The sequence below is a fragment of the Passer domesticus genome, chromosome 29, assembly GCF_036417665.1.
Source record: "Passer domesticus isolate bPasDom1 chromosome 29, bPasDom1.hap1, whole genome shotgun sequence".
NCBI lineage: Eukaryota > Metazoa > Chordata > Aves > Passeriformes > Passeridae > Passer > Passer domesticus.
Window position 1 is genome coordinate 1,015,085 of NC_087502.1, and position 22,266 is coordinate 1,037,350.

A 22,266-nucleotide genomic window follows, 5' to 3' on the forward strand; every position below is an offset into this window, starting at 1 on the left:
CAGTCCCAGCCCCCAGCGCTTGCTGAAGGCGCTCCCTGCAAATGTCACTGTGCCAGGGCCCTGTCCTTGCTGTCACCTGCTGGGGCTGGCCATGCACAGAGCTCCTGGACTTGCATTTGCAGCTGCTGTGCAGCCAAAGCTGAGGCATCTGCAGCTGCCTGAATGCAAAAACTGGAATAGGAGCCTCTCTCCAGGGGGAAATCTCCCCCTCCTGTCCCAGCCCTTGGCAATGCTGCCATTCTCTGCTGCTGCTGCTGGGGCACTGGGGGCTCTGGCTGAGCAGCAAAGGTGACCCTGAGCCAGGAGCTTTCCTTGGCTGCAGCAAAGCCTCGGCAAGCAAAGCCCTTCCCAGTGCTGTGCCTGTGCCAGGAGGGATTGTGCCACCAGAGCTGACCCAAAATTTCTTCTCCCAGGCAGCTTTAGGAGACACAACATGGAGAAGCCAGAGCCCAGTCTCAGCTTTGCGCAGTCTTCCAGAAGAATCCTGTGTGTGAAGCAGCCTGGCAACAGGGTTTAGTGCCAGGGGAGGGGAACTCAGAGCCCTTTTCTGCCCTGTGGGCTGAGGCTCTGCATTTGCAATGGCCCTGCAGCTGCCAAAGGGGCCTTTTTGGCTCAGCAGAGAGCAGTTCTGCTGAAAACCTGTCCTAAACGTGCTTTTGCTGCAAATGTGCCCAATGAATTCTCATTTTTTGCAGCCCCAGGTCTTGTGTGAGTGTAGGTCTGGAAAGTGAAGGATGGAACAGCTCTTGTGGGGTGGAGTTTTCCTTTCCTTCTTTTGGTTTTTCTTATGTTTGTTTTGGTTTTTTGTTCTGTTTTGGTTGGTTTCTTTGTTTTTATATTTTTTTTCTTTTTTTGAGTTTTTTTGGGGGGTTTTTTGGGTTTTTAGGTTTTTTGGTTTCTGTTTTGTAGGGGTGGTGGTGTTTTGTTTGTTTGGTTTTTTTTTAGTTTTGGTGTGGTTTTGTTTGGGTTTTTTTAGTTTTTGTTTTGGTTTGGTTTGGTTTGGTTTTTTGTTTTTGTGGTATTTTTAATGAACTCCCCCTGTCAGCTCTGGGCAGAGCTGTGTAGCTGTGTCTGACACTTGTCTATGGCACTGTGCAGGTGGCCAGGGGGACCTTCCCCGAGCTGTGTGCAGAGGAATCCACATCAGCCCAGGCCGGGCTGGGCAGTGGCCGCTCAGCTCCATGGACTGGACGCGGCTCTGGACGCTTCCCTTGGAGCGTCTGCAGGGAGGGAACGCTGGGGCTGTCACTGCTGGGGTGTCACACACAGGGGAACGCTGGGGCTGTCACTGCTGGGGTGTCACACACAGGGGAACGCTGGGGCTGTCACCGCTGGGGTGTCACACACAGGGGAACGCTGGGGCTCTCACTGCTGGGGTGTCACACACAAGGGAGCGCTGGGGCTGTCACTGCTGGGGTGTCACAGACAGGGGAACTCTGGGGCTGTCACCGCTGGGGTGTCACACACAGGGGAACGCTGGGGCTGCCCTGCTCCTGCCCTGTCCCCAAACAGCTCTGCCAGCATCTTGAGGGGACACAGAGGCTGAGCCAAAGGGTGAGAATTGCATAAGGGGCTGAGATGGGAGGGACACATTGCAATCATGGAGTTACAGAATCACAGAATGACAGAATAATAGAATTACTGGGTTGGAAGAGACCTTCAAGAACACTGAATCCAACCCAGCCCTAACAGCACCTCAACTAAACCATGGCAACGAGTGCCACAACTAGTCTTTTTTAAAACATATCCAGGGACGATGACTCTACCACCTCCCCAGGCAATCCAATCCAATAATTTATCACCCTTTCTGTAAAGAAAATGTTTCTAACATCCAACCTCTATTTCCCTTGGTGCAGCTTAAGACTTTGTCCTCTGGTTCTGTCAGTTGTTGCCTGGAGAAAGAGACCAACCCCACTGGACTTACAACCACCTTTCAGGAAGTTGTAGAGTGCAATAAGGTCGCCTCTGAGTCTTCTCTTCTCCTGGATAAACAACCTCAGCTCCCTCAGTCGTTCCTCACAGGATTTCTGTTCAAAAATCCTCACCAGCCTTGTTGCCCTTCTCTGGACACACTCTAGCCCCTCCATGTCCTTCCTAAATTGGGGGGCCCAGAACTGGACACAGCAATCAAAGCATGGTGCCAGTCCAGGGGAAGAATGGCAAGTACACCAGTGCCAAGTGCAGGGGAAGAATGACCTCCCTGCTGCTGCTGGCCACACCATTCCTGATCCAGGCCAGGAGCCATTGGCCTTCGTGGCCACCAGGGCACACTGCTGGCTCATGTTCAGCCGGCTGTCGAGCAGGACCCCCAGGTCCCTTTGTGCCTGGGCACGGTGCAGCCACACCATCTCCAGCCTCTGGCATTGCAGGGGGTTATTGTGACCAAAATGCAGGACTTGGGACATTGAGTCATTAAACTTCATCTGACTGGACTCTGCTCATCCATCCAACCATTCCAGGTCTCCCTACAGAGCCCTCTTGCCTTCCACCAGATGGACACACACTCCCAGCTCAGTGTCATCTGCAGATTTACTAATGAAAGACTCAATCCCCTCATCCATGTGGTCAACAAAAATATTGAACAGAGCTGGCGCCAGCACAGAGCCCTGAGGGACAGCACTGGTGCCTGGCTGCCAGCTGGATGCAGCAGCGCTCACCAGCACTCTCTGGGCCGGCCATGCAGCCAGTTCTGAACCCAGCACAGAGTGCTCCTGTCCCAGCCCTGGGCTGCAGCTTTTCCAGGAGTGTGCTGGGGGAGACAGTGCCAAAGGCCTTGCTGGAGTCCAAATAGACACACCCACAGCCTGTCCTGCATCCACCAGGAGGGTCACCTGGTCATAAAAGGAGACCAGGTTGGTCAAACACGACCTACCCCTCCTAAACCCCTGCTGGCTGGGTCTGATGCCCTGGCCATCCTGTAAGTGCTGGGTGATGACACTCAGTATAAACTGTTCCATTTTCTTCCTGGGTACTGAGGTCAGACTGACTGGCCTATAATTACCAGGATCCTCCTTCCCACCCTTGCTGTGAATGGGCGTCACACTGGGCAGCTTCCAGTCATCTGGAACCTCAGGAGTGAGCCAGGACTGCTGGTAAATGATGGAGAGCAGCTTGGCAAGCTCATCTGCCTGCTCCCTCATCACTCTTCCCATCTGGTCCCATGGATTTATGAATATCCAGCTGGCTCAGAAATTCTCTGACTGCCTCCTCCTGGATCACAGGGGACCCCTTCTGCTCCCTGATACCATCGACCAACCCAAGAGGGCAGTTTTCCTAAAGGCAAGTCATCTTCCCACTAAAGACTGAGGCAAAGAAGGTATTAAGCACTTCTGCCTTCTCCTCATCTGCAGTTACTAAGTTCTCTCCCTCATCCGGTAAAGAACAAGGATTGGTCTTACCCTTCCTTTTACCATTAATATATTTGTAAAAACATTTTTTATTATCCTTTACTGAAGTCACCATTTTAAGTTCAAACTGATCTTTGGCCTCCCAGATTTTTTTTCTATATGCTCTAGCATTCCCCTTAAATACCTCCTGAGAGACCTGACCTTCCTTCCAAAGATAATACATTCTCTTTTTTATTCCTAAGTTACTTAAAACATATCAATTTATTGTCCCCTTACCTCTAATCTGCAATATGGCACATATTTATCACAAAGACACAAGAGATAACTGTATTACCACCCAATGAGATGGTAATGTTTATTAAATGTAGGCACAGGGTGAAGGGACTCAAAGCTGGGCACAGGATATGAGGTGTGACCTCACCAGCGCCCAGCACAGAGGGACAGTCAGAGCCTTGGTCCTGCTGGCCACACTATTGCTGACACAGAATTCCAGGATGCCCCTGGCATATTCCTCAGCACACTTCCATTCTCCCCCACTCCCCTATGAACTAGAGAATGGACATTTTCCTTGGCCCTCCTTTGTTCTTAATTTTTTTTTAAAAAACAGTCTTTCTATAGACTTTCACAGCAGCCTCCAGATTAAGTTCAAATGAAACTTTTCCCTCTCTGATGATTTTTCTACAGGAGGTCAGGGCTGAGGGCTGTGACCTATGGTGGGCTGGGTGGGAAAAGCCCTCTGGCACTTTGTCACATGGCTTCCTTGGAGATGTTTATGGGAGGAACAAAGGTGGGACAAGAGAGAGCTGCAGGTCACTGGGAGAGGAACAAGAGTAGGCAAAGTTGTGAGGGGCAAAGGCATTAAAAAGGCCTTTGTGTCCAGGGAATCATTCCAGGCCTGTGGGAGAAAGGCAGCTGTGCCCACCAGGCCTTTGTGACCCGCAGTGACATCGTGCCCAGAGGCCGTTGTGGTGAGGGTTCATGTCATGACCCTCGGGGCTGCCAGCCCCTGCAGTGGCCACTCCCAGGAGAGCAGCTCTCTGAGGAGGCAGCAGCTTCTCTGGAGGCAGCAGCTCCCCTGGGTGATTGTGGCCAGTGTTCACCAGAGCGCTCCCACAATGCTGAAGAAGCAGGAGACAAATGCCCACGGCCAGCCCCGTGAGGGGCAGCCACTGCTGTACCAGCGGCGACAGGTGAGGGACAGGGATGGAGGGACAGCCTGCAGTGGGACCTGGGGGAAGCCCTGGGACACGGATAGCCAGGCCTGGCACCAGGCCATGCTCTGTGGAGGGGACAGGGCTGGGATGTCCCAGGCACAGCAATGCCCCAGAGGCAGCGAGCCCAGCTGGGAACCCGGCCCAGCCTGGCTGCTGTGGCCAGAACCTGCCTTGGGGCCAGGGCCGGGCCTGCAGGCACATGGGGGACACCGTGCCCACACAGCCGCCTCCATCCCGTGCCTCCTCCTGCTTCCCACAGGTGACCCACAGGCAGCCACAGGTGGCACCTCAGGTCACCTGGACGACCATCACACCCATCCCTGGGGACAGGCCCACTCTGTTCCCCATGTGGTCACGGAGCCCCACCAGGTCCTGCACACGCAGGGGCAGCCAGGAGGGCGGGCGCTCAGTGCCCCGCAGCAGTGTCACAGGGCCACAGAGATTGTCCGTGTTGGACTTGCCACCTCTCCATGGCCCTCAGGTGACACTGGCACCTCCAGGCCAGCCCAGTGTTCAAATATCCAGAGTATCCACTGACAGGGTCAAGCTGCCCCCTCTGCCAGCAGTACCTGCAGCAGCAGCCTCTGGATCCTCTCCCAGAGGCACAGCATGTGCTGTGGGCCCCATGGCCAGGGGACAGCCAGAGCGTGTGCCACCTTCTCCATGGAGCACTCTGGCTGTGGGCAGAGCCCAGGGAACACCCTCCTTGGAGAGGAGAACAGAAGGGCTCTGGCAGGGGTCAGCAGCAAGGCAGGGCCATTGCCTGCCACCCGTGACACCTGCATGTGGTGTGCTGCTCCACACTGGGGCCCAGCCGTCTTGGAAGCACCTGGGGCGCTCTGTGAAAGAGGGGATCCTTGAGGTGCAGGAGGGGCATGGTAGCAACATCTACAAAGAGCTTTTTGGAGGCCTCAGGCCACACCTGTCAGCAAACAAGTCCATCATGTCCACCTGCACTCACAAACAGTCAGGTGCCCACCAAGATATGGATGCAGAGCCCCAGGAGCTGCCCAGTGCTTCCAGCTCAACCAAGGGCTCCACAGAAAAGGCAGCAAAGTGCTCTGAGCTCCCGTCCCATGCCCAGTTGGCAGAGCAGAACTCTGTCTCTGGAAACTCACAACTCTGGGACATTCCTGTAAAGGAGCTGGAGGAAGAAGAGCTCCCAGAAGCACAGGCTGCAGGAGAGTGGGACCGAGACCTGCAGAGTCTGTGGCTTGCCCTGTTCTTGAAAGAGAATGAGGTAGAGGCAGAAGCTACTGCCCTGGCTGGAGACCTCTGGGATGAGGGCCCTGGCAAGCTCTGCCCCACATGAGAGCCTAGGGAAAGCTCAGGCTTCTCAGCTTCTCCTTTCTCTGGAGGCTCCTGTGAGGAAAGGGCAACTTGTCAGCCAGGCAAGCACACTGCACTTCACAAGCAGCTGTGCATGGGGCCTGATGATTTGCTGCAAATTACACATAAAAAGAGAGAGGAGCTGGAGAAGCTGGAGGAAGAGAAAATGTATGCAGAGCTCTTTGTAGACATCTCCTCCTCCATAAGCAATGAAGAAAGCCCCATGACGTCCAGCTGCGTCCTCAGGGATCCATCAAGTGCCACCGTGGAACCACCTGCAGACCCCTTGGTGTCACACAGCGGTTGCAGTTTGACCAAAGACACCACAGGAGAGGCACACAACTACTCAGAGCTGTTGTCTCCTGAGCTGCTGGCAGACTTGGGCTCTGACTCTGAGGACTCACCATCCCTGGAAACTCTGCTGAACGAGCTCCTGGAGGAGTGGGTGCAAGAAGAAGCGGCGGGAGAGAGGGACAGAGAGGTAGAAAGCCCGTTGTCACTCCCTCCACGAGACCAAGATGAAGAGTTAGAGGTAGCACTGTCGTAGTTTGACTAGGAAGTGAGTTTCTGAAAAAGTTGTGGTCAAACCAATCAGTGGCCAGATTTGAAACTGGCTCCTGTTGTGGCCACTGGGAATCTGGATATGCCTCTGAGAACACACAGGGGTTAAAAGCAGAAGATTCCCAGAGGGGCTTTCTCTTTTGAGTCCAGTTGGTGAGTGGATCTGACCTCTCCCCTGCCCAGCTGCGTCTGGGTGGGGCAGGGGAGGCCATGTGGCCTGTGGGAAGGGAGGCCGGAGCCCTGCAAGGTGCAGGGGTGGAGGAGACCTGGGATGTTTGGGCAGCCCCCCCTCTGGGAGAGAGTGATAGAGACTGTGCTGGCTTGAAATTTGATATCTTGTGCCTGGCACCATGGCCAGGAGAAGAAGGGGGGACAAGGTGCCCCCAGCAGACCGTGGCTGAGGTTTTAACCCCTTTGGTGCTGTGACAATGGAAGCTGTAAAAAACATTGATCCTCCCCAGCTGAGAATTGAGAGGGGACGGAGGATGGGCAAGTGAAAAGAAGGTTTGAGTGAGAGAAGAAATGCCAGCAGCTGAGAAGCGCCCTAGATGGAGGAGATGATTGCAGTGGTCTTTTGGCTGGACTTCCCTCTTACATGGCCACAGGACACAACCAATTTCTTCCTGTAATGTAGAGACTGCACCTTGGGGGAGGTGCTTGGCCAGAAGCCAGGAGTGACAAAGCTTTTATAAGAAGTAGAGGGAACAGAGACTGATGGGGAGGGTGTGCTGGAGCCCTCTGCCTTCAGTGGAGAAGGATCTCTGTTCATGAGGCCCCTTGGCCCCAGGGGAGTAAATATGGGGGGGACAGGTGTCCCAAATGGTGAGAGGCGGCCACTTCTTGGAACTGGGCAAGGCATTCTTAAAAGGACCTAAGAAGCAGTTTGGATCCATGGCCAGTGGTGAGAGCACTGGACATGGAAGGAAGATGGTCACCACGGCAGATTCTCTCCGGGCGGCTACCACGTGTGACATGGAAGCACAGGAGGTTCCAACTGTGTTTCCTGGGGAGGCCCATGGTGCAAGAGGGAGACTCCTCTCTCCTGATGAACTGCGGGGAGGTTGTGTGAAGGATGGTATTGGACTGAGAATTGAGTGTTAGAGGGGACTGACTGTTGGGGGGGGGGGGGGAAGAGTGTTTTGGAGGGGTTCCATTGTTCCATTGTGGATTGTTGTGTGTGTTTTTTGGGTTGGTTTTTTTTTCTTCTTTTTGTTTCTATGTTATAGATTAATAAGGTGTTGTCTTTTCCCTCCATTCCCAAGTTGGAGCCTGGTTTGTTCTGTTTCCTGGTCACATCTCACAGTAACCATTTTGGAAATATACCTTTCATGGGGGCACTGGCATTGTGCCAGGGTCAAACCATGACACCGTACATCCTGGATTGCCCCATCCCAGGGGCAGAATCCATCCCCTGTGGTTGTTGGTCTCCACATGGTTGCTGGTTGTCCTTTTGTCCCCTGTGTCCAGGTCTCTCCAAGGGCCTTCAGGCCTTCCAGGGAGCCAATAGCTCTTCCCATTTTGTACTGGCTGTGCACTGCTCAGAATCCCTGCCAGTCCTGTGTCCAAGCCATTTATGGAGATGTTGGGGAGCACAGGGCCGAGGATGGAGCCCTGCAGAACCCCACTAGTGACCGGTGCCAGCCTGATGCCACCCCAGTCACTGTCACCCTTTGTGCCCAAGCCTTGTGCCCATTGTCACCCATCACATGGCATCTTTATCCAGCTGGGGCTGGGCAGTTTGTCCTGAAGGATCCTGCCAGAGACAGTCTGCAAATCTTTGCTGGAATCCCAGTCTTTTGGGATTTTTTTACTGGCTTTCCTTGATGAACCAGATGGGTCACCTTGTCTTAAAAAGAAATTGACAAGCTATTATTTAAACACAAAACTAACTTTATTTACAAATAAACTATGTACAGATATAGTTGGTTTGCCAACCATAATCCTCAGAACAAAGTGATGTCCAGGTTCAGTGATGTATGACGAAGTGCTGACCAAGCCTGGATCCAACCACTCCCAGAGCCTTCTCTGATAAGAACCTCAGGAAGTCAGGAGTCCTTTCTGCACACCTTGTGAATCAGTGGGAGGGTGTTCCTGATCAGTCTTGCCTGAATGTGCCACTCTGGACACAAGAGGCCCCCAGCTCAGCGGTGCCAGCACCACAGAGAGCATCGGGACCCTGCTGGTGATTGCTGCTCCCTCAGCCTGCTCAGGATCAAGCTGGTCTGAGCTGCCAGGCAACAGATGAATTCACAGCCATCTTTCTCCAAGGCCTGAAGTTCTGTGACCAAAACAGAGCCGAGCTGAGTTCCTGTGTTTGCAGAGACCCCCCAGTCTCCCAGCCCTCGCTCCCCACTCACCTCTGACAATCAGAGCAGGCACCTCCATGCTTTGGTCCTTGACATGCCGCATGATGGTCCCTGGGCACAGAGCTCTGTCAGCCCCTGCTGTTCCCCAGCATGCTCCCAGCAGCCAGGGCCCACCAGTAGCCTGGATGTGACACTGGGCAAGGGCTGGGGCAGACAGGAGCTGCCCAAAGTGGGAGCCTGGGCTGGGGCTTACCGATGAACCTGATAGTCGAGTCTCGCACGCATTCCTGAGGGTCCTTCAGGTACTTCAGGCTCTGAAGAAGGTACTGCTCAGCCCTGCTGCTGTCCTTTTTCATCTGGAGAGACCATAAAGGTGTGAGCATTGGCACATACCCTCCAGGTGGCTGGAGCAGCCCCTCCTGCCAGCACCTCCATCACCAAGAGCCCTGTTCCCTCCCACTGGGTGCAGGAAGGGGAGATGGGCCTGGAGATGAGCCTGGAGAAGAGCCCTGTTCTTGAGCCAGGAACAAGGATGCAGCTCCAGGCTGTGGGGTCTCTTCCCTAGGCTCAGCTGCAGAGCCCATGGCTTGGCACAGTCCCTGGGGTGCATCCTCACCAAGCACTCAGCCATCTTCCAGGTCTGCTGTGTCTTCACCACATGCTTCATCTCCTTCCACTTGAGGAGCTCTGCGATGGCAAGGAGGGCATTCCTGGAGGCCTGTGGAACAGCAGAAGCTGGGAGATGACTCCAGGGCCTGGGAAAGGTGCCTCTGCCTTTAGGGAGCTGGGACACGCCCCTGCCAAAGCATCTGGGAATGGCCCCTAGGTACAGGGATAGAGGCTCAAATCCCTGCTCTCCAACACCTTTGGGGACCACACAGCACACATCCCACACCTTGGTGGTGCTGGGCTGGGGCTGAGCCCTGCTGCAGTAGGCAGGGCAGGGGTTGGGGATGGCCGTGCCAGCTTGTCCAGCCCTGCTGCACTGATTCTGCAGGGACCCTTCCCAGGGTCTGTGCTGGGGGTGCTGCCCAGTGCCCCGGAGCCCCAGGGAGTGTCAGCCACCCCTCTCTGTGTCACTGCTCAGCCTTGACATCAGTACCTGGCCCACTTTGGGGGCCTCGTCGTTCATGCGAAGGATGAGCGGGGCCAGGACAGTGTGCACGAAATTCTTCATCCACTTCTTCTCCTTCCCCACCACTGTCCTCACTAGGTCTCGGAAGGAGCTGATGCAGCTCTCCCGCACCCAGCTTTCCTCCTGGAAGGAACAAGGAGAGGTGAGCTTGGGAAACAGCAGCTGCCACCCATAATGAGGGGTGTAGCAAGAGCCTGAAAGAGAGATGTGGGACTTCAGGCGGCTCTTCAAAATGCAGTTTATTGTACCCAAGATGTTACAGCCGTGCAGGGTCGTGGGCGACAGAGCCTGTGCCTACAGCTGTCAGCTCCAGCTGTAGGCAAGCCTGAAGACCCTTTAATTTTGGTTACATTGCATTATATACTTTTCTTTGCTTATAGCATCTTAATACAGAAGAACCAATCTATAGCTTAACTTTTACCTATAGCCCATCATAACTACTATAATTACCATATTCGTGTTACTATTCTCCAATCACTAAAAGTTAGTATGTTACAGTTTAAGTTAGAAGTTGTTTTCCAGTTTTCTTGCAGTGGAAAATTTTGAGACCTTTTTTCTGCTTGCGACGTTGGCAGTCTTGTTTGCCTGTGCTATCTTTCTGCTTGGTAAAAACATCTTCTTGTTTGAAGTGGGTTTATCCTTTGCTCTAAGTGATGAAAACCCCCTTCTAACTAACAAACCCTTTGCTTTCTTAGTTATCCAGTAGGAGTGGCTGGGCAATTCTTTTCTTCTGTATCAAAACTTGCTTCCATCCCTATTTCATTCTCAAGTTCTACATTCAGAAATCTTTCTGCCAAGCATCCATATCTGTGAGACTTTCTTGTCAAACTTTCATCCTTCCCAGCAGGGTGTGACAGCAGCTGAGGTGAGGGGCGATGCTCGGGGGCCAGATTGCAGAGTGGGGAGAAGCAGAATCCATGCCGGGAGAGCCCAGGGGAGCGGAGCCTGCCCCGAGTGCTGCTGTCACAGCCCAGTGCCCCTCTCAGGGCTCGGGCTCACATTGGCCTCACCTCATCAAAGTGGTACCAGAGTACCCTCGCCACATCCGCAGCAATGGAACTGGCCTCGGTCCTCTTCAAGCACTTCATCATGTTCTGGAGGACCATCAGGGCCATCATCACCAGAGACGTGCAGTTCTGCCGCAACAGGTTCATCAGGTCTGGCAGCAGGACCTTCATTTTTCTCGCCTGCAGGAAAGACAGTTTCCATTTGGTGAGCAGGCCCTGCCAGTCAGGGAGGCTGTTTGGAGCCGTGAGCCCTTGTCCTGACTCCCAGGCCAGGGTTCAAAGCCTGGCTTCCCCATGTGTGCCCCTGACAGCACCCTGCTCACCCTGTCCTCTCTGTTGGACAGTGTGATGAGGGCCCTGAGCAGCAGGGAGGTTATCTCTCTGTCTGTGCTGTTGGCTGAATACAGCAGAAACCTGCAGGTTTTGTACAATGGAGCGAATTCCTCCTCTTGCACATCTTCAGAGGCCAGCAGCTGAAAGAAACCCTGCAGTGAGCAACTTTGCCCCTGGCAAAGCCAGCAGGGCTCCTGTGCCACAGCTTCTGCTTCCCCCCACAGCCGAGGACAAGGGCACCAGAGCTTTTGCTGCTCACTCACAGCCAAGTAAGAGAGGCAGTCGTTTTCAGGAAAGGTGCGAAAAATGCCATTCTTCAGGTCCTGGAGTTGGACACGAAGCTCCTTCAAGACCTTCTCTACCATCTGGGGCACCGAGAACATCACCTCCCACAAACTGAGGGCATTCCTGCAAGGCAGAGCACTGTCAGCAGGGCCTGGGCCAGCGCTGCAGGATGTGGGCTGCCTGGCGATCCTGCCCAGGCAGGCAGGAGATGCCTGAGGAGCAGCGTGCTGGCTCTGGGCTAGCTCTGGCAGGCCCAGCCAGCTTTGGCTGTTGCAGGACTGAATGACCCCCATCAGGGCTGGAAAGCGTGGTGGGATGGGGGGCCTGGCTCCTTGGTGGGGTCCTGCAGTGTTCTTGGGTTTGCCAGCCAGAGGGTCTCAGGGTCCCTCTCCCCACAGGGGCTTTTGGCACCAGTACCTATCTCCTCGTGGGGCGATCTGCAGCAGTGTTGTGACCACCTGCCCAGGACTCCTGTCAGCCACCAAGAGAAGCAGGCAGTGCAGGCTGTGCTGGACTTGGATGTCCGTGACCAATCCAGTGTGGTAGATGTGGCTCACGATTTTTGGCACCTGGAGGGACACAGGTGAGGATGGTGCTGCCGCTGGAGCCGAGCTGCCCTTCCCATCCCTCTCTGCTGCCTCAGGGCAGCTCCAGGTGCCCAAAACATCTGGATTTGGGAGGGATGGAGGGAGGCAGGAAGCCAGTATGGCAGGGCAATCCAGACACAGGCCACTTACATCCGTCAGCCACCAGTCAGGCTCTCTCCCAATCACCTCCAGCATGCTGAGAGCCACCTGGTGATTGCAGGGAGATGAGTAGCGGAACATCGTAATGGTTGAGAGGATGATGTGTGTCCTCTCAGAAGGTCCCAGGTATTTTCCAACAGCCTGTGGCAGGAGGGAAAGGAACCCTGCTGATTCTGGGCCCCATTGCTTACACAAATGCTGTGGACAAGAGTCCCAGCAAGGGGAGCTCTCGGTACCTCGATGAAGTCCTTGGCATTGGGAGAATGAAGTGAGGAGCTGATCCCATCTTCCCAGTGTGCTTGGAGCTGTGCATTATCCTCTGGCAGTGTCACACCTGAAGAGTGGGGAAACTGGGACACATCAGTGAGACACAGCTGCTGTGCCAGCAAGCCAACCACATCCTTGCTGGACTTCTGGATGCTAAGAATTTTAGACTTTCTGTGCTAACAGACTCTGACCCCCAGGAGAGCACTACATCTAACCTGAGGCCGTGAAAAAGACTTCCAAAATTAATTGATAGCACTGGGATTACAGGTGTATAGTTAATTAGAAATGTGTAATATCACAGGCTAGAAAACTTAAGAGTTTATGGTTTTAGAATACAGAAATATATATAGGGCAAGACAGAAGTTTTAGGGCTGAGACTGGTTGTTCTTCTTGACCTTCTTCCTTCTCCTTCAGAAGTTTGAGTAGTATTTTGTAAGTGGACAGAAAAGTCCGCATTGCGGACTTCAAGTGATTAGTTATTAGCTTAAAAGAGAAAATCATTTAGGTGTCATTTCTTAATTAGATATTTTAGCCTTAAGAGACCTTGTAACAAGAGAGAGCCATTTTTTGCCTTGTTAATGAAAGACTACTGAAGTCACTGCCTGTGAGACTGTAACGTTGATAAGTTAAACACAAGTCTTAAATGAGTCTAAACATGAACTATCATCTCAAGTACCTTCAGTCTTGATCTCAACAGAAGAAAAAAAAGCTGAAAACCAGCACACCCTGACAGAGTTTGGGAATGGGAATTGCTGGGGAGGAGTTGGTTGTAGCAGGAGGTGGTGCACGGGTGTAAAGGGCAGCCTTCCTCCAGTGTCTCTAGCCAGTGCTGCTGGCCCAGGAGGCTGCGAGCCCCTGGAGCTCTGCATGCAGCCCCCATCTGCTCTGTGGCTGCAGTACTGGTCAGGGGGAAGGGCCCGTGGGGCTGGCGTGTGGCAGGGAAGGACACAAGCTCTCCAGGGCACCTGGGGAATGGGCGGAATGGGGCTGAGTCCTGTGTGGACGAGCAGCTCAGCTGCACAGGACCATCAAGAGCCCGGGACAGAGAATGTGGGGAAGGAATAGAGATGATAGCCGTGCTGGGGACATGGTGGCACCTGCACCAGGCACAAGGGTCCATCAAAATGCCAGGGAAGACCAGCAGATAGATCAGGGGGTGTCACTGTGCAGGGGGATGCAGCCCAGCACAGCTTCTCTTACGTTGCTGATGACAGATGAAATTGAGGAGGGCGTAGAGAGCATCCAGAGCCACATGGTTGGTCTTTTCTTCCTCAAATGCCATGAGGATGAGATGTCCAAACACCTTGCCAAGGACTGGGATCTGCATCTGTGCACAGGCATCATCTCTTTCCTCATTTTGACCAGCCTGGGGGAGGCAGGCAGAAGAGCAGAATGGCTGAAGAAGAAGAATGGCTGAAGAAGAGCAGCTGAGGCCAAAAGCCTGACCCACACAGTGTATCCCAGGCTGGAGGTGGCTCAGAGCTTGGTAGGGCCCTGCAGGCCCCATCTCAGAGAATCACTGGACAGCAGCCCCAGCAGGGAGAGCTCCCTCCATGCTCCTTGGGCAGTCCCATCCGACAGAAGGCTGGGGCAGAGCCGGCTCCTGGCTGGGAAGCCCAGGGGAAATGGAGGGACCAAGACCTTTCAGCTCAGAGCCTGAGCCCAGGCTGGCCTTGAAGGCACCTCGCAGCTGCAGCTCTACTGGCCATGGGGACAGGGACATGGCTGGAGGTGCCTGCTCCTCACCTCCAGAGTGGAACAGCTGGCCAGCCAATGGCTCAGGCTGCAAATCCTCTGCAAGGCCCTCTCCTGCACAACGGCTCTCTCAGAGCTGGTGAAGGTGAGCAGCACCTGGGCACAGAGAGGCTTAGGTGAGCCCTGGGAGCAGACAGCAGCTCCTGTGGGAGCAGCGTGGCTCTCTCCTCCTGGGCTGGACTCCTACCAGCCTTCAAGGCTTCCTTTCACCTCGAGCTCAGCCTCGGGCCAACCTTGTGGCCAGGCAGGTGCCATCTCTGCAGCCCCTGTACTCCAGCTGAGCCCCAGGGCAGGGCAGCACCCTCCCTGCAGTGTGCTCTGCCTGCTCACAGCTGGGCTGAGGACCACCCAGCCAGGAGTGGGCAACCCCCCCAGGGTAAGGAACAGTGCCCAGACCCCCACTCTCTGCACAGGCCAGACCTCCAAGATGTCCTGTGGCACCTCGCAAGATTTGAGCACCACAGCCTTCAGCATGATGTCCATGGCATCCACGGTCTGCAGGGAAGACAGAGAGTGATGGCAGGGATTCTGCTGTCCCTCCCACCCTGGAGACTGATCAGAATTCCCAGGGCAGGATGCCCTCACTGCCTGGGAGATCCAGGGACAGGCAGTGTCCTGCATGCACTAGTCTGTGATGCTGGACATGGCCGAGCCCTGGGAAGGGGATGGAAGGATGAGGGTGGGAAAGCAAAGCAAGAGCCTGCTGTGCCTTGGATCTCTGATCATGAGGCAGCATGGGGTGGCCAAGAGCAGCCCAGAGGGCCTGGGGTTCCTGCAGCTCACCCAGCACTTACCTGAGTGTAGAGAGAAGCCTCCAGGCCCGTCATTTCCTCTTCTGGAGGAAGAAGAAGAACCCTCCGAAAGCAGGAGCTGATCAGCTGTGTGTTGTCCAGCAGCTCGGGCAGCACAGAGCTGCAGAGAGAGAGGTTCCAGTTGGATACTGGTGATGGCAGCAGCATCTCAGGGCCTTGTGCAGGTGGACACAGAGCGTCCCACAGAGGCACAAGCAGGTACCTCAGTTGGGTGATGGCCAGCATGGCAAGCAGCTGCAGCTCTGTGCGCATCTGCTTCTGGGGCTCCTCGCTCAGCAGCGCCTGTGGAGCACAGCTGGGCTGGGACTTGGCAGCTGCCAGCACCCAGTGCCACCAGCTCCTCACCCTGCACAAGCACGGCTCTCACAGGGTGCTGGGGCTCCCCAGGTGTGCCCTCACCTCGATCTTCTCTGCCAGCTCATGTCTGCGGCAGAAGCACTCCAGGCCTGCTAACGAGCCACGGTTCGTGGCGCTCCTGCACAGGCTGCGGATGCTCTCCAGGAACTGCAGCTTGTCATCCTGCATCTGGCAGCAAAGGACAGAGAGACCATGGGGCGTCTGAGAGGGGACACATGGCCAGCAGGACCAGAGCCCCGGGGGAGTACAGGGCACAGCCACCAGCCCATGGACTGCATTTACCGGGCAAGAGAGCCTGGTAAAGGTCTGGATGAATGCCATGGCTTCCTGCTCCTCCTCACACACAGCTAACCCAGCAGCACCTGACAGAGAGAAGGAAGGGCTGCAGAGAATCTGGCAATGGCAGAGAGCAGGGGAAGATCTGCCCTCCACCCAGGCCTGTGCCTCTTCTGCTGGCACAGCCTTCCCAGGCGGATCCTGGCTGGAGGGTGCCCAGCAGAGGAGCTGCCATGCTGGAGCACAGCACGGAGGGGAAAGCCCCAGAGCCTTGGGCTGAGGAATGCACTGGCAGAGGGACAGCAAAGGTGCAGGGCCTCATGGCATCCCTGCCTGCTGCCGGCCCAGCCGCGGCTCACTGCCGTCACCCTAGAGCAGGAGTTGGGGCCCCTCTGCTCACTCCCTCCTTGGCAGAGATTGTGCTGGGGCTGGCATTCAGCCCTGAGCAGCCTCAGCCTGAGGCATCACAGCCAGCCCTGGGCTGCTGTGAGCCAGGGAAACAGGCTGGGCTCCCAGCCCTGCCCAGCCCAGCAGGGCCTCTCACTCACCCATCTGCAGGGGCTGCACCATTGTCACCTCGTAGGGCTCCACTGGGGAGCTGCTTTCCTGGGGGCCCCCGTCCTCCTCCCAGGCCACCCTGGGCTGCCTCGGGGCTCTCCTCTCCATGCTTTGGTAGAAAAGTCAAGTAGCGGAGAAAGGGGAAATAAGAATTGTTTGGGAAAAACCTCAGCACCACGGGGCTGCTGAAGAAGCAGGGAAACTCTGGAGCTTGTGTGTAGAGGCTCCTGGCCAGCTCTGTATTCCCAAACTATCCTCTTCTCTCCCTGTCCAGCTGGACACTGACCACAGGGGCAGCAGTGGGGTGTCACAAAGGGCTCCCCTGTGACACAGCACCTACCCCCAGAAATGGATCCAGGTAACCATTGACATGGAACCTGCCCCCAGCAACGGGCCAGAGACCGGGCAGGGAGGCTCTGGCTGTCCCTGGGGGCATGGGCACAGCTCAGTCCTGGGCACACTAAGTGCTCCCAAAGGACTTCCAGGCCCCCTTTGCCCTCCTGTCCCCTCCGCACATCCCTGGTGCCCTCCAGCATGCCCCAGAGCCCTGTGTTCAGACACCCCCACATGCCCCCAGGATGTCCCTGTGTGAAAAACAAGGTTCACTCTCCTGTAAAACATTCAAAGTTTAATAAAGGACAAGAGGAGACAAAGACAAGAAAGCAAAGATTTACAGCTGGCTGCGTCTTGGCACTTAGCCAAGAGCACACCTGCTATTTTGGAAACACCCTTTAGATACCATTTCTACTGCATCAGCCTATTCATAAACAATTATACATAGTAAACTTTTCCCAAGCTAGTTTACATATTTCAAGAACTGTTTAGAATGGCTCCTCCTCAGGTCCGTCTTTTTAGAGCATGTGGATTCCTTGGCTGTGGTTTTAGTGCTTTTTTATCATCACCTTCAGTTCTGGGCCTTGGTGCATACTTTTCTACTGATGGCAAGTGTTGATAGTTGGCATATCTGTACAGGTGTCCTCATCTTGTGTTCATTGGGTTTCATCCCATTCAAGCAGGCATTTCAACACAAGCATACGTATATCAGCTATTTCTAAGTTTTAGTAAACAACAGAAATAAAAACTATATCTTTATAGTCATGTTATTTTAACACCACACATACAGAATCCATTTTAATATTTGTGACTTGGTATTAATTCCGATGCCTGAGCACTTCTGTTTGTTAATATCTTGAAAACTGCTTGGAGTCTTATCATAGAATTCAGCACATAAATTGGGGTTAATAATGAGTTAGATTGCTGTGCTGGTTTTACCTTTTTTTTTACTAATTGTTTTTTTTCCCGAATCTTGGACTACACCCCTAAGGGCAAATGGGAAACAAATCCATCTCTCTCCTTTTGGATATTCAATTCCCAGTCTATAAGCACTTTTTCCTAAGTTTCTTGCAATCCAATATTTTTTCCTGTTTTGCCTACAGGTACTTCATTTGGATGGGTTATAACAGTGCCTGTTGACATGGGGGTGTGCAATAAAAGATAAACTTTGGTTTCTTTCTATGTAATGCTTTCAGTAGCATTTGTGATGCAAATTGCCATTATCCTGAAAGGGAAAAGACAAAAGATGAGTGACAGAAAAAAGAATAACAGAGGTCTGGTATGGCTTATACCCCCACCTCCCATGCCCATGGGGTTGCAGCCTGTTGGAACCCTGGATGCTGAGAATTTTAGATTTTCTGTACAGACAGACTCTGACACCCTGGAGAGCACTGCATTTGACCTGAGGCCGTGGAACAGGCTTCCAAAATTGATTGATAGCACTGGGGTCATGGGTGTGTAATTGGTTAGAGGTGTAGAATATCACAGGGTGGAAAATGTAGAGTTTGGGTTTTAGAATATCGTAATAAATATGAAGCAAGATGGAGGTTTTAGGGCAGAGACAGGCTGTTCTTCTTTACCTTCTTTTTCCTTCTTCTCCATGCATTTGGGTGGTCTTTTGTAATTAGACAGAAAAAGTCCACACTGTGGGCTTTGAGGGATTAGTTATTGGGTTAAAAGGGAAAATATTTTAGGTGTCATTTCTTAACTGGATAGTTTAGCCTTAAAAGACCTTGTAACAAGAGATAGTGAGCCATTTTGTGCCTTGCTAATGAAAGACTGCAGAACTCACGGCTGTGAGGCTGTCACATTGATAAGAAATAATAAACACCTGAGTCTGAACGTGAACTATCATCTCAAGTGCCTTCATTTCTGACCTCGACAGAGGTAGAAAAAGGAAGCTGAAAACTGGCAGCAAGCCATTGCAGGTGTATTTGATCTTCTCGGTGGCAAGTACAGCAGCCAACCCCGTCTTGCCCTCTTTTTCCCTTGTCACTTCCTTTTTCCTAATTTCCAGGCAAATAATTTTTGACATTCCTTAACTGTTTCCCTCCATTCCTCAGGTATCTCCCATTCAACAGGCACTAAAAATTCCCATCTACAAAGCAAAGTTATTATTTCAGCTGTTTCTGGTGTTTGGATAGCAGGACCAATTAGGTCCAGGTGTACCGTAACTTTCTATAAAAGCAATGGGTCTCTTAATAATGATATATAGAATAAAGAAATTGGTCAGCCTTCTGTGACTCATGGAGTCAATGCTAACTGTTACCAGTTCAGGCACGCCCTGCTGCGACATTGACACGACACCAGGCAGCCACCAAATCCGCTCTGTCACTGCCCCCCACAGCTGGACCCCCATTTTGTACTGGCTGTGTGCTGCTCAGGATCCCTCCCAGTCCTGTGTCCAAGCCATTTCTGGAGATGTTGGGGAGCACAGGGCCGAGGATGGAGCCCTGCAGAACCCCACTAGTGACCGGTGCCAGCCTGATGCCACCCCAGTCACTGTCACCCTTTGTGCCCAAGCCTTGTGCCCATTGTCACCCATCACATGGCAGGTTTATCCAGCTGGGGCTGGATAAACACTTTGTCCTGAAGGATCCTGGCAGAGACAGTCTGGAAAGCCTTGCTGGAATGCAGATTCTCCACCTACACCCCGTGGGCAGCCAGGGGGTCACCATGTCCCAGGAGGAATCCGAGACGCGCTGGCTCCGACCGGGGCCGGCCTCGTCCTCCAGGGCTTTGCAACAGCTCCCAGGAAAATCTTTTCCAGGATTTTTCCAGGAAGTGAGACTGAAAGGCTTGTACTGGTCCCATGCAGCTCCTGTACTGGTCTCCTATTGGCCTGTGCTGATCTTTAATGTTCCCTTACTGGTCCCGGTCTGTTACGTACCGGTGTGTACTGGTCCCATCCTGGTTCCATATGGGTCCTCACTGCTCTCATCCTGATTCCATACTGATCCTGCAATGGCCCACTCCTGGTCCAGTACTGGTCCCACACTGGCCTGTACTGGTCACATTCTGCTCCTGCAGTCACCCACAGTGCTCTCATACTGGCCCAGTGCTTGCCTGTAGTGGCCTATACAGCTCCTTACTGGTTCCCGTACTGGTCCAGTACAATCCAGCACTGGCTCATGCAGGGCTCTGCTGGCCCCATGCTGCTGCCATACTGCTCCACAGTGTTTGTACAGTGCTCACACTAGCCCTCACACTGGGCTGTACTGGCCTGCACTGCTCCCACACTGGTTTGTGCTGTTCTCTACTGGCTCCTACTGGTTTGTACTGGCCTGTGTTTGTCTGCACTGGCCCATCATGTTCCAGCAGCAGTCCCATAAAGGTCCTGCATTTGCTTGGCTTGGTCTCTACTGTTCCCACACTGCCCTGTACTGGTCCTACATCAGTCCAATACTGGTCAAGTACTGGTCCCATCCTGGTGTCATACTGGTCCCATGCTAGCCCTACTGGCTGCATACTGGTCCTGTGCTGGTCTAGTACCAATCCCTTCCTGTTTCCATACTGGTTCTTACTGGTCCCATACTGGTTCAATACCAGCCCTTTTAATCATTTTGGAAGCAACTGAGCCATTTGGAGTGGGAGTGGAATAATTTTGGAGCTGCTCCATTTTTAGGAGTCATTGAAAAATTTTGAGTAATTGTGTAAGTTTGAGTGATTATTCAGAGCTTGAGGCAGGTTCTCTACAGGAAAAGAGTTTGGTCTTTGGGACCTTTTCCTCTTTTTTCCCTGTTATGTTTTAATCCCAGAACTGATAGATGAACAGAAGGACTTTGAAGTCAGCACCTGGAAATTCAGTCTGGAAGAGATAATTCCCATTGCTGCGCAGTACAGTGAGACCAGAGAGGTAAATCCAACGTGATCAATGCATCTTTCCCTTCACCTGTGTAAAATTTGAGGTGGTTTTTGGGATTTTCCCAGTTTCAGTATCTCATGCTGCTCATTCAAAGGGCCTGGCAATTCAGGCTGACGAATTCCCACATCCTAGAGAGCTGCAATGTTCCTGTTTAATCCCAAAAATCACCCAAAAGAAAGACTCCATTTAGGTGTAAAATTGTGTATTATTTCAGAAAGCACCAACTGCACCTAGAGCAATCCCAAAGGTACCTGCGGGCAGGTGGGCACACACAGGTGTGATGGAGCTGGGCGGGATCAGGCCAGGAATCAGATCCTGATTTTGTGATTTACAGCAGGATTTCTCCCCTGATCCCAATTCCCAGTGTTGTGGTGGTGCCAGGTGTGCTGGTGGTGGGTCTGGGACCCTCAAACTGGGATCTGGGACCCCTAAACTGGGGTTTGGGTCCCTCAGATTAAGGGTTCAAGTTCTGGCCTCCCAAACTGGGGTCAGAGACCCTCCAGCTTTAATCTGGATTCTTTAAACTGGGTGTGGGACTCTCAAACTGAGAACTGGTACCCCCAAATGGGGGTCTGCAGCCCTCCAGCAGGATCTGGGATACTCACACTGGGGGCTCAGCTCTCCAAAATGGGTCTGGACCCCCCCACCCACCTGGAGTTTGGGCCCCTCAAAGAGGGGTTTGGGATTCTCCAGCTGGGTGTGGGACCCTCAAACTGAGATCTGGGACCCCTCAACTGGGTCTGAGCCCTTTAAACTCTTGTCCCAACTATGGGCTCATTCCCCAGGTGCAAATTCCCACAGCAAGGCAAAGGATTTTTATTTTTCATCTCAGTTACTCAGGGAGGAGATGGGAGTTCCTTGCAAAAGGCCCATCCCAGACGGAGCACCAGAACTGACACTGGTTTGGAGTAGGGGCTCAACAGGTCAGTGGGCACAACCCCCCCCTTTTGTTGGTTCTAATGTGGCTGGTTTTGCATTGAGTGCAAAACCTGAGGGTTTTGAGGGTGGCACCATGAAAAAACTGGAGGGACGTGGGGGAGTGAGGTAGGGCTTTATTTGGGGGTACAAAGAGAAAAGGAGGAAGGGGACACCTCAGGATGGAATTTTGGGTCCACCTTAGAGGGGGAAGGTGAGTGGGAGGACCCCACAATGGAGATTTGGGATCCCCAGGGTGGGCTTGTGGGGTCTCAGGGGAGATTTGGGGGTCCCAGAGTAGGTTTTGGAGGGGCCCACAGTGGATTTTTGGGGTCCCAGAGTTGATTTAGGGGTTCCAAGATAGATTTTGGGGTCCAAAATAGATTTTGTGGGTCCCAAGATGGATTTTGGAGTCCCAGAATCTGGGGAGGTCTCAGGCATTGGAGGTCCTGGCAGATGGGAGGACTCAGTGCCAGATTTTACAGTCCCCTCAGCCGGGGGGCCTTTGGGGTTTGAGGATTCCCAGGGTGGATTTTGGAGTTCCACAGTGAGTTTTGCTCTCCCTGGGATTGATTTGGGCATCTCAGGTTGGGTTTTGGGGTTCTGGAGTAGGTTTTTGTAGGTCCCACCTTGGATTTTGGGGGTTCTAGGGTGGGTTTTCAGGGTCCTGGGATGGATTTTAGGGTTCCAGCCCCTGCAGTGCTAAGTCCAGGGCGGGGGCACTGTGGGTCAGACACCCCATGGACACCACGTCAATGTGGGGTCCCAAGAACTGGGGGAGGGTCTCCAAAACGATGCCCCCACTGGCCTCCACCATCACCCCGGGGTGTGCAGCCTTGACCTGCACCGCCGCCGCCTGCAGCTC

At 53.5% G+C, this 22,266-nt stretch overlaps 1 protein-coding gene across 1 annotated transcript; it reads right to left on the reverse strand.

The window, feature by feature from the left end:
* Nucleotides 1–9,812: 9,812 nt before the first annotated feature.
* On the reverse strand, nucleotides 9,813–16,598 carry LOC135287247 (uncharacterized). Its single transcript, XM_064400605.1, has 15 exons — nucleotides 16,279–16,598; nucleotides 15,737–15,816; nucleotides 15,497–15,622; nucleotides 15,300–15,379; nucleotides 15,080–15,197; nucleotides 14,706–14,780; nucleotides 14,277–14,381; nucleotides 13,731–13,896; nucleotides 12,500–12,597; nucleotides 12,255–12,404; nucleotides 11,935–12,086; nucleotides 11,496–11,640; nucleotides 11,223–11,372; nucleotides 10,903–11,079; nucleotides 9,813–10,015 (listed from the first exon to the last, which is right to left on the reverse strand). The coding sequence occupies exons 1-15, from the start codon at nucleotides 16,394–16,396 to the stop codon at nucleotides 9,815–9,817; spliced, it is 1,941 nt and encodes a 646-aa protein (XP_064256675.1). The 5' UTR covers nucleotides 16,397–16,598; the 3' UTR covers nucleotides 9,813–9,814.
* Between the last annotated feature and the right edge of the window lie 5,668 nt (nucleotides 16,599–22,266).

Excerpts from the sequence above, each read along its gene's own strand:
- LOC135287247 (XM_064400605.1), bottom strand. The coding sequence starts at position 16,396 with ATGGAGAGGAGAGCCCCGAGGCAGCCCAGGGTGGCCTGGGAGGAGGAC. Across the intron at positions 12,405-12,499 it reads ATGCCAAGGACTTCATCGAG|GCTGTTGGAAAATACCTGGG; the intron begins GTACCGAGAGCT and ends CTCCTGCCACAG. Across the intron at positions 11,373-11,495 it reads ACTGCCTCTCTTACTTGGCT|CTGCTGGCCTCTGAAGATGT; the intron begins GTGAGTGAGCAG and ends GGTTTCTTTCAG.